Source organism: Pavona decussata, unplaced genomic scaffold (assembly GCF_977016875.1).
Source record: "Pavona decussata unplaced genomic scaffold, jaPavDecu1.1 SCAFFOLD_6, whole genome shotgun sequence".
NCBI classification, from domain to species: domain Eukaryota; kingdom Metazoa; phylum Cnidaria; class Anthozoa; order Scleractinia; family Agariciidae; genus Pavona; species Pavona decussata.
This window is the reverse complement of record NW_028145430.1, coordinates 4,790,516-4,805,558: the sequence shown is the minus strand read 5'-3', so window position 1 is coordinate 4,805,558 and position 15,043 is coordinate 4,790,516. Positions and strand designations below refer to the sequence as shown.

Sequence of the window (15,043 nt, the reverse complement as noted above, 5' to 3'; positions counted from 1 at the left end):
AAGTCTTAGCTCAACTTTCGCATTAAGGCTGCCAAAGAACCTCTGTCGTTTTTAATTTATCTTGAACTTTCTTTCTGTACTCAGCGTCTGCATCTGACGTATTTATCAGAATTTTTGTTGTAATTTTTATTTTTGTCATTACCTTCCTGGCTACGCCTCTATATAAGCTTGGTGCATTGCAATAAGCACCAAAATACCACACTATTTTCTGTACTTTTTTCTTGCTTCTATTTGCATTTAAGTACTCAAGGTGCATTATTATTCCGTATTTTGGTTTGACTTCTAACAACTTCGACTTCTAGGCAGTATATTCTGTGATCTTTGCGTGAAGAGGAGGAAGCTAGGGCTTCCGAAAATTAGTTAAAGAATGCATTTTCTCTTGCAACGGCTTTATCTTGATAGTTGAGTTTTAGTGCACCAAAGGGTAGCGTTTTTGTCTGTTGGAAATCCAACTTTTACTATATTGGCTTTTTTCATCTATGGGATTATTGTGTCACTTGGTAATTTAAGAAATTGTGTCGGAGTTCAGTCACACTGTTCGGGTACATACAGCTAGCACTGGAACTGTAACCTTATTATTGTACTTTGTATTGTTGTCAATTCTTGGTTTAGTTTACCATTGAGGGACCTTTCCTTCTTACAGGTGTGGAGTCCTTTTTCAATTCCAGGAGGATGCAGAAGCAAGGATGTCTGTCCAGGACTGTCACGCCAGCTGTATTCTCATAATGAGTACCTTAGCTTTATCCAGTATGGTGGTCTCCCACTTTCCCATGATGAATACAGTAACAGATCAACAGAAGAAGACCCCCGTATGTTAGCTTTCTTTGATTCACTTATCCAGCGTGAGAAAGACAGTTTCCATTCTGATTCAGATGATAGTGTCTGGGATGACTTACACCTCAATCTCATCCTTCAAGCTGGTAGTAGCGAAGGCAGTGACAGTGACACTATAGGGATCAGTGTAAACCGCCTTCTTGCTAGGGAAATTGTCCGTCAGCCAGCACAAGGATCCCCAGAAACAGAGCCAAGTGCAAACATCTCGGGGCAAGGAGTACTTCGACGGCTGAGACATCTGAGAAATGCTGCTGTGATCCGAGATCTGCTCAATGAAGATAGTAGTAGCGATGAGGAGACAGGGAATCAAATTCAGGTTTCCCTGAATAAACTACCCAGAGATTTAGACAATGCTCAAGATAGTACACATTCTGCGGTGACGTTTAATAGGCATCGGCGTCATGGAAGAAGGCGATATCGTTTTCACAACCGTTTAAGGGAAGGGAAGGATAGAAATCAGGCAGCGGAAAGTGATTCTTCAACAACAGACAGTGGAGATACAAAAACAGAGGGAAAGAATGGTAGAAACATTCCTTGCTTGCATGAGGATAGCATTAGCAGTAGTGACGAAGGGAAAGCAAGAGAAAACGTGGACACCTGTAGCAGTGGTGAAGCTCAACATGTACAAACAATTGAAAAAAGAGGAAATACGATGTTGGAAGGTGATGGCCAGGGAGCATGTGAAACAATATACAAAACAAGTGAACAAAGCCAAAACACAGATGGACGCCCAAGTGACGACAGAGCACTTGGAAACCCTTACACAGCATTTACCCACAAAAATGAAAACATTACCTTTCTTAGAACAGATAATTCCAGTAGTTGTGGAAATAACCAACAGCGAGATGTCGAGGGTACGAAAAACACCTTATCCACAGAGGAATCGCAACCCGTGTCAGATGATGAGTACAAGTGTTGACTGCTTTTTTGATAACCTGTTTATAAAGTGTTTTAAATAGCAGGTTTATTAGAAGGTGCTCAATGTAGCAAGGCTAGGAAAGAGAAGACAAAATCTGTGGGTCACGGACTTTTTTTTTCCAGTAATTAACTAGAAATGGAAGTAATAATTGAGTGGGATTTTGGAGGGAGCTGAAAAGTTACAACCTCGGTCGTCACTCTTCCCCTCTCGACGGAGGAAACAACTGCAACAATACTTTATTTCACCCCATAATTATTACAATAGAAAAAGATATAAATATATGTACATACAACAGATGATATGGGTGCTGGCTGCCCGAAATAACCTAAAAGTTAAAAATGCCAGGCAGCCAGCTGTAAGAAAAGATATTCAAATGTTAAGGTCAGAGACACAAGAACAAACACACACAGATACACACAAAAATGAAAATAAACAGAGTTAAGTAAAGTACCAGTATATTAAGATGACTATAATTCTTACATTGCAAACAGTGCTGTCAATAAGGCTGGTAGAGGGCCAAAACAGCCGGCTACTGGCCAATCTTCAGCCGGCTACTTTCGTCTCACTTTACTGTTAATTTTAGTAAGAAACTTAAAATAAGGAAAAGATTCAACAAAAATAACTGTGAGACATCCGCCCCCAACGTCTGAGACGAAATAAAGGCACATTTCAGGAGTTTTAAACGTGTTTACCTTTGCTACGTGCGATGGAAATTGATCGAAGGGGTCGTGGAATGCCTGCGACATTTGCAGAGAACAGGATCCAGCAAGAAACCGGCTTAAAATAATGAAGTAATAATAATAATCCCGCAAAAATAATTGCAAAACGTCCGGTTCAAACTTATGGGTCTATGTAAAGGCACATTTCAAGAGTTTTAAACGTGTTAACCTTTCTGTGGAAGTATGAAAAGTTGAAGCAGATCGAAGGGTCGTGGAACGCCTGGGACATTTTCACAGGACTAGATCCCAGGTTTTCGCATGTCAGAAGAAAGTGCATATGAATCTGATATGGTCAACTTACTTCTTAAGTATTGTTACCAATAGGACATTTTCACTATGACGTCATTTTACTACAACTATCAGAATCCTTCTGGTTTTTCTTTTCTCATGCTAATTAGAGCTATTGTTCTTTGCTGTCCACTGGGATTACAAAATTTGCATTTGAAAAGGAAAACGAAATGAATTCAGGTAGTTGTAGTAGTAAAATGACGCCATCATGAAAATGGCCTATTAGTGTACACCAGGTCGCCAAAGGGCAAAGTCAAAAGGACAACATGAACTTAAAACATTTAATTGAATGTATTTTTTTTAATAAGCTTTTGAAGATTTATCATTTCACTCTTTTCTAAAAGGCAGTGATTGAGATTTTGAGGAAAAGAACGCTTGTAATAAACATAGAATATGGTTAATATAGTTTAAATTTTAAACGTTGAAAATAGCATTTCCAAACATCTAAATTTCAAAATTTTCGGGGGGGGGGGGGGGCATGCCCCCAAACCCCCCTGGGAAACTCGCGCCTTCGGCACTCGAAAAGAAGGCTGCCGCCTACTTTCCCAGTGGAGACGTCTACTTCAAAACTTATTGACAACACTGCAAAAGAATTCTTACATTGGAAAGAGAGAAACCTGGGCACGAGGTTGCAACAGTCACCATTTTGCGGTCTATCCATGGGCTATCCATAGGTTGCCAACATGATCAGAATTTGAACCTCCTCCTTCTTCTTCTTCTTCTTCTTCTTCTTCTTCTTCTTCTTCTTCTTCTTCTTCTTCTTCTTCTTCTTCTTCTTCTTCTTCTTCTTCTTCTTCGTCTTCGTCTTCTTCTTCTTCTTCTTCTTCTTCTTCTTCTTCTTCTTCTTCTTCTTCTTCTTCTTCTTCTTCTTCTTCTTCTTCTTCTTCTTGAGTTTGACAAAAAGTTACAAGATTTCGGTTGGTGAATCTATAGGATATAGTGACCCCTCATACCTCTTTTAGCCTTTATTCGAACGTTTGCTTTATTTTAACTGATTTTTAGTTTCATTGCCACTAAAAGCGAATGAAATGACACTCATTAGACAGCGACCCCACTCAAAGGAACTCGACTGCAATGCCGATTCCATTAAGGGAAACTGCTAGGCTGCTTGATGTTAACACAGTTGTCAAAATTGCTGTTGAAGATGCAATTTTTGAGGCGATCGATTTTGCTCTCTTGTATTTTTTGCTGAGTTTTTGGTGATGAGAAATTTCATTCTCAAGTTCTTTTTGGCAATCATCAATCTTTTTTTTTATCTGAAGTCCTCTGCAATTGACATATTTTATTTAATTAATCTCAAATAATTTTAAATTCAAACATCAGAGGAAGCCCTTTGAAATCAATTATCTCGCCATTCTCATCGGTCACTGATATTTTCATCGATTTAATATATTTTCCAGATGATATTTTTTGCATCGGGTTTGTTTTTGTGCATATGCCACTCTTTCGAAAGGTCGCCCTGTGATGGCATAAAACCCCGAAACGTTGAGAGATTTCTATTGAAAAAATTTTCGTTTTTATCCAGCAGATCACATTTGATAAGGTAGTTATTAAATGATGTAAAACGATTGATTACAGTTTCTCCTTTTTTTAATCGGTGAAATCTTTTATTTTCTTCAAAAGGCAGGCCAAAAAGAGAGGTCAAGTCATGATGAAAATAAATTTTCCTTTTAAGCGGATTTTCGATGACAATTGATCCTGTTTTATCATATAATTTGACTTTGATGCCCTCCTTAGCAAATATGTCCTGCAGCTTTTCCCCCATACTTTTGACAGTATAATTTCCAGGGGAAATTATGTTAACACCTGCAGCTCCTTGGTCATCAAAATACTAACATCTCTCTTTTTCAAATTATACCAAGAATTATAAAGGTAGCATTTGGTCAACCTGATGTACTCAAATTTCTCGAGAGGCTCATCGAAGATGACCGTGTGATCATTTGAACTCGCAAGGACAGTTTACACACCCATTTTTATTTGTCAAATATAAAAAATGGAAATGATGAAATGGTTGGAAACTCATTCAAAGAAGCAAAGAAACTTTCTGATGAAGCAAAAGAAAAAGCATGGAAAGATTTCAAAATCAGATTTTCATTTGCTGATACAACCAAATTTGTTGCACAAGGAGATATTATCGACAAAACACATGTAACAGCTGACATAAATTTCAAAGCAGGTCCTGGTTTTTGGCAAAGTGTCACTTTCCAACCCCGCAAATTGGTCTGATGAAATGAAGAAGGCACTTGTCTTGGAATCAACAAACACGCCTCTGGTTTTCCGAATGAGCTCTCACCAGAAACAATTCGTTCTTCCTTGCCAATCCCTGCTGTTGATTTTTCGGAAAAAATCGATACACAAATCAGAGAAGCATTGAATAAAGAGCAAAACATTTTTGTCACACCCTCTGAATTTTTCTCCACAAAGTTCAGGAAGATTTTTGACAAAACCCAAATCACATTCAAGACTGCAAAAAACGCGCGAAAATGGCTTTCTGGTCCTTCAATGGACTTTTGGCCACAACAGCTGAACCTTTCAAAGAATCTGTCCAGAAGTCGGGATCAATCCAAGTTCTGATTTCCGTTTCAAATTTGGTCAAAATCACGGCTTGGGTTATGTGAACATTTTTTATCCAGGAGAGGGTGACTTTGCACAAAGGCATTGGACTTATCCTCCAGCAACCTTGCAGAATCCATCAAGCCAAAGATTTGCTGATGAAGGTGGAACTGACAAAGATGGCAACCAAATTGATTTCATTTGGAACGATCAAGGAGCAGACAAACAATTTGAGCACTTCATCCCAAACAAAGCTGATGGCCTCACGCAAGCTGGTCTCGCAAGGATGAACCAGACGATTCAAGCATTCGTCTATTGCATTCTCGGAGCGCAAGTCAACGCCAGAAGCAGTATTTTGGGTTTCGGAGGACAAGCAAAAGAGACGTAGAGATAATTTCTTGTGCTTCTTGAAGACGCCATCAGACAACCAGTCATCACAAAAAGCGTTGTGAGATATCAGCTGGCTATTGATGAAGCAAAGGTGCGACTGAATCTTGCTGTATCACCGGGAACAGGGCTCATGCCTTCAAATCTTGTCTTGAACGCTCAAAGCACAGTTGGATACAACAACAATATGAAAAAGGCAACTCTTGGCATTAAACTTGGGGTAAAAGATGATGTTAATTTGGAAACAAAAAAAAGTTGGAGTCAGGATGATGAATGGTGGTCCTTCAAAGACAATTAGACCCACTTCTCACGCTTCAAATCCGATTCACAGAAAGCAAATGAATGAGCGAAAACAAAAAACTCAGACCGAGCAACCGCTGCCTTTGAATTCATCACCAGTCACAAGAAAGCTTCAGCGAGCCGAGCAAAGCGACAGCGAGTGACCAACAAACAGAAAAAGAATCAAATCATGAGACTTTGAAATCTGGCGTTATCATTGCAGCTGCAGTCGGAGCATTTCTCATTTATCGCATTTTTCGTTGAGTTCAATCCATTAGATTGAACTTAACTTTTCTGCTTCTTCTGAAACCTTTCAGTCATGAATACCACAACAGCAATGATCAAGAGCCAAGCATTTTTGCCGCGAAAGCTAACAACTTGTCCTGAAGTCCTGGGCCCAGTTGTTCAAAGTCCGATTAAGCTAAACCTGGATTAACCCGAACTTTGATTCGAGTTCAATTACTAACCAATAAAGATTTTAGTAGTCTAGGGGGGATATTTAAGGCCTCTTTTTCGCGGTGGTTTCTCATTAATACGCGGTGGCATACATTAACGACGATGACGTCACCGCCTATTGTCTTGATCACTCATTATAGGATGACGTCATATTTTATTTTAGCCTTACCAACAGGTTATGAACTGGTTTGACAGGTTTATCAATGATGTCATGCTCTGTTTTTAACTTATGGCAGTCATGGGCGGTATCACCCGTTTAACAGGTTTTTGAAGTTATTTTTGGATACATGACATCATATAGTACATACATACATACATACATACATACATACATACATACATACATACATACATACATACATACATACATACATACATACATACATACTTTATTGTATAGCGCCCCTTGGGGGCTCTTCCGTCATACATGAAAATAAAAATAATAATAATGAAAACTATTTGCATTTGGATGTTAACATAGAGAGAAAGAAAAAAATACGATAATAAAAAATATATGAATTAAAAAAATCCTTAAACAATCTCTTTTTAAAAACGCTAAGTTTTCGCGTGTCTCTGAAATGCTTTGATAAATTATTGTAGATTTTTCCTCCACGGAAGGCGAAAGCCCTTTGGCCACTCGCAAGCTCCAGGATCTACAATTTCTAAGCTAAAGAATCTGCATTCGGAAGTCTTTTTAGAAAAAACAAAACACAAATACGCGCGACACCCACGCGTGTGTCTGACTAAAAGAAAGACACATAACGACGAATGGCCCGTTTGTTTTCTTTTTTGCCGTTTTGGCGTGGTTTTGGTCTTTCAGGCCTGGTTATGGCCTTTATGGCCTGTGTTTGGCCTTTTGTGACACTCTATATAACCTGACTTTTCCCGAAAACTGGGAAATAATGAAAAGTATTTGTCGTGTGTGTTTCTCGCCTAAATTAACTAAGCACCTTTCCCGCCTAACGACTAAAAAAGATTCGTTTCAGGTTGAGCTTTGTTGAGGATTAAAGAGTTAATACAGTCTTTTGTTGGCTTTGTTTATTACAGCGCTCGGACTAAGAATGTTCCGGTTCATAAATTCCCTGCTCCTAAATTGTGCGTGTTAAAACACACACTCAAAGCTCAGAACAACTGAAATTCATAGTCTTTATAATGAGGCGCCACAGAAATTTAGATCACGGCAGGCTCCGCGAGAACAAGATGATCTGTTGTATAGGCATTTCTGGAGTGAGGGAAACAATGGATTGAATGATATGAAAATACTACAGTTTATTGACAGCGTCAACAAGACGGAAGATCTCAGAAACAAGGAAGGACAATGAGCATATAGGCCTAATACTTTGAGCCCGTATGGGTTACATGTAAATACTGATGACTTTTTCTAGGTGCAAAACAGGCGCGCAAGACGTTAGTTCAATGGGAAGGAACGCACATTTACAGGCGTACTTATTCATGCAGTTATCTCTAAAATTGTATGGCGCGAATTTGTAATCGTTGCTTTAGCCCTGATGAAGGCTGTTCAATGCAGCCGAAATATAGGCTTACAGTTAAGAAAACATTGGTTGTCTTCAATTGCGATTGCTATGACACAAATGAAGTTAAACCAGTCATAGAAAGAAACAAACAAGCACAGAGTGAAAACCTTAAAATTTGTCCTGAACGGGCAGTTTGAACCCCCTTCCTCCGCAACTTTCTAGCGCCGATGTGTTAATATATATGTGATTTTCCACGGAAATTAAAGTTTTTGTTAACTTTTTTTAGGTTTTTTTTGGCGTTTCCTATTGAATTTCACATCAGTAAGTAAATAGATTACAAGGGTCATTAGAAGACGTTCGTGAAACAACCCGACTCGTGCCTGTTTACGGCACAGTCAGTCCAGTCATTTTATGAAAAAAATTTGGTCAACCTGCCACAAATTGCAACAGAAGTTATTTCAACCGTATTAGACTAAGAAATGTATCCGTAATAACATATCAAAAGTCCCAAAAAATCCCGTTAGTTATCAAAAAACGGGATTTATTACGAAGCCCGAGAACCGTTTTACGACGGCATGAGAACGAGGATGACTTATGCATTTCTTTATAACGCGCCTAAATCGAATTTCGTGTGTTTGTTAAACAGAAGATATTCTTTTGGTGAATGTAAAAAGGCTGTATTAGCGAAACGGGTAATTTATTGGTGAAACTTTTTAATCTGCTCTTTTGGGGGTAGAGTGTGTGTATTTGTTGTTGTTGTTGTTGTTTTGTTTTTGTTTTCAGGTTTACACTTGCCGAATTGATTTCGTTTATGTTAAAAACAATTAATTTTATTTTAATATGTTGAACATTATTGTACGAAAATAAAACTTTGCAGGTTCACAAGAAGTCGTTCTTGCAGGAGCTGGCGCCTTCGCTGTTACACATGTACATTTCACTCCGGAGTGTTTGTGTTTGTCTTGACGACGTTATGGGTGTCAGTAAAACGCGGGGTCGGGGCCGGGGTCGGGTTCGGGGTCCCTTTTCTTTTTCTCTTTTTAATAATAATAATAATAACAATAATAATAATAATAATAAGAAGAAGAAGAAGAAGAAGAAGAAGAAGAAGAAGAAGAAGAAGAAGAAGAAGAAGAAGAAGAAGAAGAAGAAGAAGAAGAAGAAGAAGAAGAAGAAGAAGAAGAAGAAGAAGAAGAAGAAGAGGAAGAAGAAGAAGAAGAAGAATATCAATAATAATGTGGTCATGCCCAAGAAAGTCTGGCCTGGTGTTCTGCACTAGCTCAGAACAAGTATTTGCTCAGACATAACAAGGCTCAGACTCAAGTCTGTCGCAAAAGGAGTTGGAAATGGTTTGAAAGATCTAGGGAAAAAAATCGGACAACTTCTTCCTGGTCTTATCGGAAAAATTGTCAGCTTTTTCTTCAGGGCCGGGTTGTTCGAAAGCCGATTAACACTAATCCCCGATTAAAAGTTAACCGACGTTTTTATTTCGCTCGTTAAAAATGTCTTAGATCGCAAACTTTAAGCTAAAGGCAAAGAAAAGGCTAAGTCAAAACTGAAGGACAAAAATCTTTTCGAAAAATCAGTAGTCTAGGGGGGATGTTTTAGGCCTCTTTTTCGCGGTGGTTTCTCATTAATACGCGGTGGCATACATTAACGACGATGACGTCACCGCCTATTGTCTTGATCACTCATTATAGGATGACGTCATATTTTATTTTAGCCTTACCAACAGGTTATGAACTGGTTTGACAGGTTTATCAATGATGTCATGCTCTGTTTTTAACTTATGGCAGTCATGGGCGGTATCACCCGTTTAACAGGTTTTTGAAGTTATTTTTGGATACATGACATCATATAGTACATACATACATACATACATACATACATACATACATACATGCATACATACTTTATTGTATAGCGCCCCTTGGGGGCTCTTCCGTCATACATGAAAATAAAAATAATAATAATGAAAACTATTTGCATTTGGATGTTAACATAGAGAGAAAGAAAAAAATACGATAATAAAAAATATATGAATTAAAAAAATCCTTAAACGATCTCTTTTTAAAAACGCTAAGTTTTCGCGTGTCTCTGAAATGCTTTGATAAATTATTGTAGATTTTTCCTCCACGGAAGGCGAAAGCCCTTTGGCCACTCGCAAGCTCCAGGATCTACAATTTCTAAGCTAAAGAATCTGCATTCGGAAGTCTTTTTAGAAAAAACAAAACACAAATACGCGCGACACCCACGCGTGTGTCTGACTAAAATAAAGACACATAACGACGAATGGCCCGTTTGTTTTCAGAGAGAGAGATAACTGCATGAATAAGTACGCCTGTAAATGTGCGTTCCTTCCCATTGAACTAACGTCTTGCGCGCCTGTTTTGCACCTAGAAAAAGTCATCAGTATTTACATGTAACCCATACGGGCTCAAAGTATTAGGCCTATATGCTCATTGTCCTTCCTTGTTTCTGAGATCTTCCGTCTTGTTGACGCTGTCAATAAACTGTAGTATTTTCATATCATTCAATCCATTGTTTCCCTCACTCCAGAAATGCCTATACAACAGATCATCTTGTTCTCGCGGAGCCTGCCGTGATCTAAATTTCTGTGGCGCCTCATTATAAAGACTATGAATTTCAGTTGTTCTGAATTTTGTGGTGGAAGATCCAACATATACAGAAAATACTGAAGTTCACAAATCTTACATGTCAATAAATAAACCACATTCGACAAATTACAATTAAGCTTAAACTTTGTGCCTCGGCGCAAAAACTTTGACTTGCTCGTTTTTGTTTTGTTTTGTTTCCTACAATACTGAAAACCTGACTAATTATTGTCTGTGGTCACCGTGTGTTCATTTGTTTCACGGCTGTGTGCTCTGTGCTCATGCTTGCATAGATGATGTTTCTTGCGTTTGTTTCTATAGCAACGACGTTGTACGCAAACTCAGTAGGTGAAAGAACAAACAAATTATGTCTGATAGGCTCTTGTAGAATCATCAGTGTTTCTAAATTTACGCGACCTTTTATCGCACTTTAGTCTTTTATAGAAGCTTCTGTATACGATAAAAACTGAAAATTTCGTAAACAATGCTTCTGTAGACTCACGGAAAAGGAAAGGCGATGCAAAGTAAGAAGAAAAGACTACAGCTTAAGTGGAATTTAGTTCACGTGCATCGTTCCAAGCGCGCGCTGTTTCTTGTTCTAATGGATTTGTTTCTTTCCTAAAGAATACCGTATTCTCGGGAAAAAGGGAGAGGGTACCTTCTCGGAGGTGCTAAAAGTTCAGGATATTCGAGATGGGACTTATTTTGCTTGTAAGAAGATGAAGCAACGCTATGAGAGGTAAGCTTACATGTAATTAACTTGTTTTTGTCAAAACATGATTCTTTCTTCGCCTCAAACCACATCTTAAACTTGTGCTCAAGGTAGTACTATGCGGTAAGTTTTTCACACAGCAGTTTTTTGCCTTTTGTTGTGCACATGGCCTTGAAGTTTTTGTCATTCAAACGATGCTTAAGGAACGTTTTTGTTGAGGTTAGTGTATATTACAAATCGAAGTGGATTGTTTTTATTACAGTATTGATCAAGTGAACAACCTGAGAGAAATTCAGGCTATGAGACGATTAAATCCTCATGGAAATGTGGTTGATCTGAAAGATATCATTTTGTAAGTACATTAGAACATAACACTGTTCAATAATATATTAAATGACAAAGTTGAGTGATACGGAAGTCGCCCTCCCCCCTCCCTGTCCACAGGCTAGACAAGGGTATATTCATTTGCTTATTTTGAGTGCAGATTGTTATATATGGCAATTTTAAAATGTGTGAGACAAAAATAATCAATGGGTAATTGATGGTTTATTAGATGATTGACCATTGATTACTGCCGATAGTCAGTGAGTAATCGATGGCTGATTGATGTGTCACAATATTTTTTGCCATTGATTAGTCATTGATGGGTCATCGATGCATTGATTCATCATTGATATCATCCCATGGCTACAAATGAAATTATAATTTATATGTATTATAATGAGGGTCCCCAATTCTTGGTTTTCACGTGACCTCACCAAATTCCAGGTTTCAAAATCGGGAGGCCTACAAAATGTCTACCTTCATTCAAGGAAAGATTACCTAAAAATATGTCTTTTCACAATTTCTCAGCTCGATGTCGTACTTCCTTTTGAACATTAAGAACAGTTTCAATTTCCAAGTTTTCATTGTGCGTGACAAATTGTGCAGTTCCAGAAAATATCCATACCCCCCCCCCCCCACGGATGTTTTTTTTTATTTTAACCCCCCCACACCCCCTCGGAATTTCCGTTCCAGAGGGTTTATGATGACCCCCACCGCTCTGGAATTTCCGGGTTTTTAAAACCCTTCTCCCTGAACCCCTCAGAAGTTCAAAATCCATTTAGACTAAGAAAATTGATGACGCACACTATTACGATCAATTTTTTTTATTATTAAAGCAACGTCGACTACGTTAGTTCAGCTATTTACAACACTTCGCTATTTTACATGTTTATCCTTTTGCTAAAATTATATCCAGAAATACTGGAAAAAACTCTAAATGGTCGATTTTTTACGTCAATAAAACATGGCTTAATTCTTTGTTGTTGCGTAGTAAACGTTTATAACTTTCTCGAGCGTTTAAGAAGTTATATCTCTATCACGTGACAACTTTTCTTTTTCACCTAAAAACGACCGGCCTTTGCAAATTCCATTTTCGTCATGACCTCCGCAGAGAAACATTTGCTATTTTAATACCGCGAAGAAATGACTATGAATATAAGTTGCACATTGAATATACGATGCTGGATTTTAATTTATCAAGTAGAATTTTGAAGAACTTTGAAAACCCAGTCGAAAACTGGCTGCATGCACAAGAATTGAAAGCCGCCTTTGTGAACAGTTTCAAAAGGTTCTCGGTTCTCCTGCCAAAACTTCAAAATTAATTAGTCTGTGGATTCACGTCTCAGGACTGAGATCGTGAATGAAATGACTACGAGAAAGAAAAGAAGTTTGTGTTTTCAATGTTTTATGTCAGGTTTTTATAAAATAAACGTCGCTGTCTCACGTCCAACGGAATTCAATCTTGAGCAAAATTTTGCACACATCGGGAAAGTTTCGCATTTGGTGCCACAGGATCAAAATTCAACTCCAATGTTCATCTCTGCAGAATCTTTTCCCTTTCTTTTAGAAATCTTTTTTGTGAAAGATTGCATTGGAGAAATGACACGTTTTGTGGCCGCAGTAAAATAATTTTCCGTGGAAAATAAATTCATCAAACACGACAGCGCTCACAGCACGCCGTTGTACATTTCGTTGTGTCAGAAATGTCAGAAATAGATTTCAACCGCTAACTAGCCTGCGGAACTATGAGAAGGCCATGCTCATCTTGAAATAGTTGCTTTGCTCGGAAACCTTTTAATCTCCTCATTTGATGCTACAATACGAGTAAAGAGGGCTTTTATTTAATTCAAAACTCCAACTTCAAACACAATTGTGAAGTCACAGCCAAGCACGGCATGATATGAGGCTGATTGATCGCGCCGCGAAGTCGAACTTCACAGAAAAATACCTGTCACGCGTTACTTTCGCTTATCAAAAGGATTAACCAGACAGCACTTCTACCAAAAAAAATTTTTCCAGAATGATTCTTTGTTTGCGTTGCTTTTTTTGCTGGATTATAATTATTTTTCTGCAGTGGCGAATGAAAATTCTCGTCAGCCAACTTTTTGTGTCGCTGACGATTTTTTCGTGAATTTCCTTACCCTCTGGAGAAATTCTTCATAGGAACACCCCCCAACCCCTCGGAAATTTCCGTCCATTAACCCCCCATCCCCCTTGGAATTTCCATTGACCATCCGTGGGGGGGGGGGGGGTCTGGAGCTGAACATTCAGGAGGACAGCCGTGACAGAGCTGGAAAATAAATTCAACAAACACGACAGCGCTCACAGCACGCCGTTGTACATTTCGTTGTGTCAGAAATGTCAGAAATAGATTTCAACCGCTAACTAGCCTGCGGAACTATGAGAAGGCCATGCTCATCTTGAAATAGTTGCTTTGCTCGGAAACCTTTTAATCTCCTCATTTGATGCTACAATACGAGTAAAGAGGGCTTTTATTTAATTCAAAACTCCAACTTCAAACACAATTGTGAAGTCACAGCCATGCACGGCATGATATGAGGCTGATTGATCGCGCCGCGAAGTCGAACTTCACAGAAAAATACCTGTCACGCGTTACTTTCGCTTATCAAAAGGATTAACCAGACAGCACTTCTACCAAAAAAAATTTTTCCAGAATGATTCTTTGTTTGCGTTGCTTTTTTTGCTGGATTATAATTATTTTTCTGCAGTGGCGACTGAAAATTCTCGTCAGCCAACTTTTTGTGTCGCTGACGATTTTTTCGTGAATTTCCTTACCCTCTGGAGAAATTCTTCATAGGAACACCCCCCAACCCCTCGGAAATTTCCGTCCATTAACCCCCCATCCCCCTTGGAATTTCCATTGACCATCCGTGGGGGGGGGGTCTGGAGCTGAACATTCAGGAGGACAGCCGTGACAGAGCTGTTCCGTATCTTAAAAGTCCCTCTTCGGGTGATTTCCAGCATTCTAAACAAATATAAGTTTGAGGTGAAATATTTATCTTAACATTCGAAAAGGGAAAACAAACCTCTTTTCTGGCAAAAGTGAACTCCAGATGTTTTTTCCTATTTCCGGTCGCCACGTTTGTGTCCCTCAGAGGGACATTAACATGGTGTCTCTGTACTAAGCTCTATAAATTTGTGTCAAACATTTTGATGATCAAATTCGCCCAGACAGAAGCCGCAATAAAATTCATTCGGGGTCCAGTTTGAGTGATAAGATCGATTCAACAGATAAATTTTGTTTTTTTATTTATTTATTTTTTTTTTATACTTTGCTTCTTTATTTTCACCACACAAGTTACAAAAAAGCAAAACAAGAGTACGAAAGATAACAGATAAAAATGTAGACACTGAAAATTTGCATTGTAATGCTCTATGCTCTATATTCACGTTCACTTGGATAACATGTTCACTTGGTTAAAACCTTCTTCGGATGTTATTAAACACAACAAAAGCCGTTGTTT

At 38.5% G+C, this 15,043-nt stretch overlaps 3 protein-coding genes across 3 annotated transcripts in view; all 3 read left to right on the top strand.

Moving 5' to 3' along the window:
• LOC146489323 (DDB1- and CUL4-associated factor 5-like) overlaps window positions 1–2,436 on the top strand; it is a 40,582-nt gene extending 38,146 nt beyond the window's left edge. The window contains exon 8 of the mRNA XM_085107752.1: window positions 644–2,436. Within this exon, the coding sequence (XP_084963878.1) occupies window positions 644–1,753 (1,110 nt within the window). The 3' untranslated portion in view covers window positions 1,754–2,436. The remainder of the gene's footprint in view (window positions 1–643) is intronic.
• The window catches only part of LOC146489322 (uncharacterized), a 219,254-nt gene that overhangs the window by 177,362 nt on the left and 26,849 nt on the right, over window positions 1–15,043 (top strand). The window lies entirely within an intron of this gene.
• Window positions 10,862–15,043, top strand: part of LOC146489321 (MAPK/MAK/MRK overlapping kinase-like) — a 33,099-nt gene continuing 28,917 nt past the window's right edge. The window contains exons 1-3 of the mRNA XM_085107859.1: window positions 10,862–11,046; window positions 11,147–11,261; window positions 11,497–11,586. Coding sequence (XP_084963985.1) covers window positions 11,040–11,046; window positions 11,147–11,261; window positions 11,497–11,586 — 212 coding nt within the window. The 5' untranslated portion in view covers window positions 10,862–11,039. The remainder of the gene's footprint in view (window positions 11,047–11,146; window positions 11,262–11,496; window positions 11,587–15,043) is intronic.